The 1,710-nt window shown below is 33.0% G+C and overlaps 1 protein-coding gene across 1 annotated transcript in view; it reads left to right on the top strand.

Moving 5' to 3' along the window:
• The window catches only part of LOC107648617 (OTU domain-containing protein DDB_G0284757), a 5,981-nt gene extending 5,461 nt beyond the window's left edge, over window positions 1-520 (top strand). The window contains exon 11 of the mRNA XM_016352419.2: window positions 131-520. Within this exon, the coding sequence (XP_016207905.1) occupies window positions 131-192 (62 nt within the window). The 3' untranslated portion in view covers window positions 193-520. The remainder of the gene's footprint in view (window positions 1-130) is intronic.

Below are 1,710 nucleotides of genomic sequence, written 5' to 3'. Positions count from 1 at the left end.
AGAGTACTGAATGTAATATCATACAATATTAGTATGTAATATCAAATTAGTCTTCTTTTTTTCTTTTGGATTAAACTCCATTGGGATACTTTTTGGCCTAACATCGTGTTCTTTGTTATTCTATTGCCAGATATACCTTCAGATGAATCAAGAAAGAAGAAACGGTGGTGGAACTTCGGGAGTAAGCACTAGAGTCTTGGTTTGTTTAGGGAGCACATCCATTTGGAACATAGCTTTACTGGTCATTTTTTTTAAAAATAATTTATTTGATTTCTCGTATTGTTTTCAATTGTAATCTGGGTATGCCGACAGAATTTTGCATTCCAGTGGCATTTTGAATGCTTTGATGAAGAAGCCAAATTAATTAAATACATAAATGGTTAAACATTAAATTAAGATGGCTAATGGCAAGTTTGTCTCGATCTGAAATTAGATAGAAAACAATGGAATCCATTAAAAAGTTCTAAAACTTATTATTGTGTAGAACATTTGATATATTAAGAAATTGTACCCTTCTTTCTTCCCTGTGTTCCTTTCTCTCTTTCTTTTCAAATCGAAGAAGGGATTTGAAACAGAAGTCGGCTTTGTCAAAGAAAAAAAGAACAAATATGAATAAATAAGTGCATAAAAAAATGAGTTAATATTCCAATTGGTTCTTAAAATTTATGAGTTTCACATTGGTTTTTGAATGTTCAATGGTCTCGATTTGGATTTTGAATTTTCATTTTGAAATTTATGTTAACCTTTCGAGTTATTTCCGTTATTAACGTGGCAGAAAGGTCTGTTCGCTTAGAATGAAGTAATAAAGTGTGTTAGTAACATGTGTTGTTCATGTATTAATTTAGTGCTATGTATTACATAATTTGTCCACATATTATTAATGTTATTATTATAAGTGATTTAAATTGACTCTTGAATTTTTACTGGTAACTGGTCTTAGCCTCTAAAATTTAAAGAATGCAAAACGAATTAGTTCTTAAAAAAATCTCTCATTTGTAGTTCATATTAATATCATTTTTTTTGGTGACGGAAATAAATTAAACAAAGAAAAACAAAAGAAACAAAACAAGGAACTGCTTAAATAGAGGGACAGTCCCGTTTAAGACTACTCTTAAACTCCTCCCAAGGTGAAAGAAGCTCCACATGCGAAAGTTGTAACTTCATCGCTATCTTTGCCATAGTATCTGCCACCGTATTTGCATCTCTCATAATCAAACGAAAGTCAACACGCCAATTCCAATGCATGATATCTCTTATTTTGAGCACCAGTGGATCAATAAACCCAAAACCATCTTGAGTAACAAGATTAAATGCTTCCACACAATCCGTCTCACAAATAACATCTCGTTGACCCACATCCCAAGCTAAGAGATATCCTCTCCAAATAGCAAACAATTCTCCTTGAAGAATACTATTACTCTCAATCATTCCCAAACACCCCCTTTGCCAGCTCCCATTACAATCTCTAATAACACAAGCAAAACCAACACTATCACCCGAACCAAAATAACTAGCATCACAATTAATCTTAAAAGTACCAATGGATGGGGGATTCCAAAAACCATTTAGAGTAGAGGGAAGGGACATACGTTGTAATTCAAAAATATTTCTAAGCTCCTTTTCTGAAGTTAATGCCAGACAAATGACTTTTTCCGGAGGCCAAGTTTCATGGGATTAAAGATGTCGTTATTCCTTGCTCGCCATATCCAC

Source organism: Arachis ipaensis, chromosome B06 (assembly GCF_000816755.2).
Source record: "Arachis ipaensis cultivar K30076 chromosome B06, Araip1.1, whole genome shotgun sequence".
Taxonomy (NCBI): Eukaryota; Viridiplantae; Streptophyta; class Magnoliopsida; order Fabales; family Fabaceae; genus Arachis; species Arachis ipaensis.
Note: the sequence above shows the minus strand (reverse complement) of the source record. Positions and strands in the feature narration are given on the sequence as shown.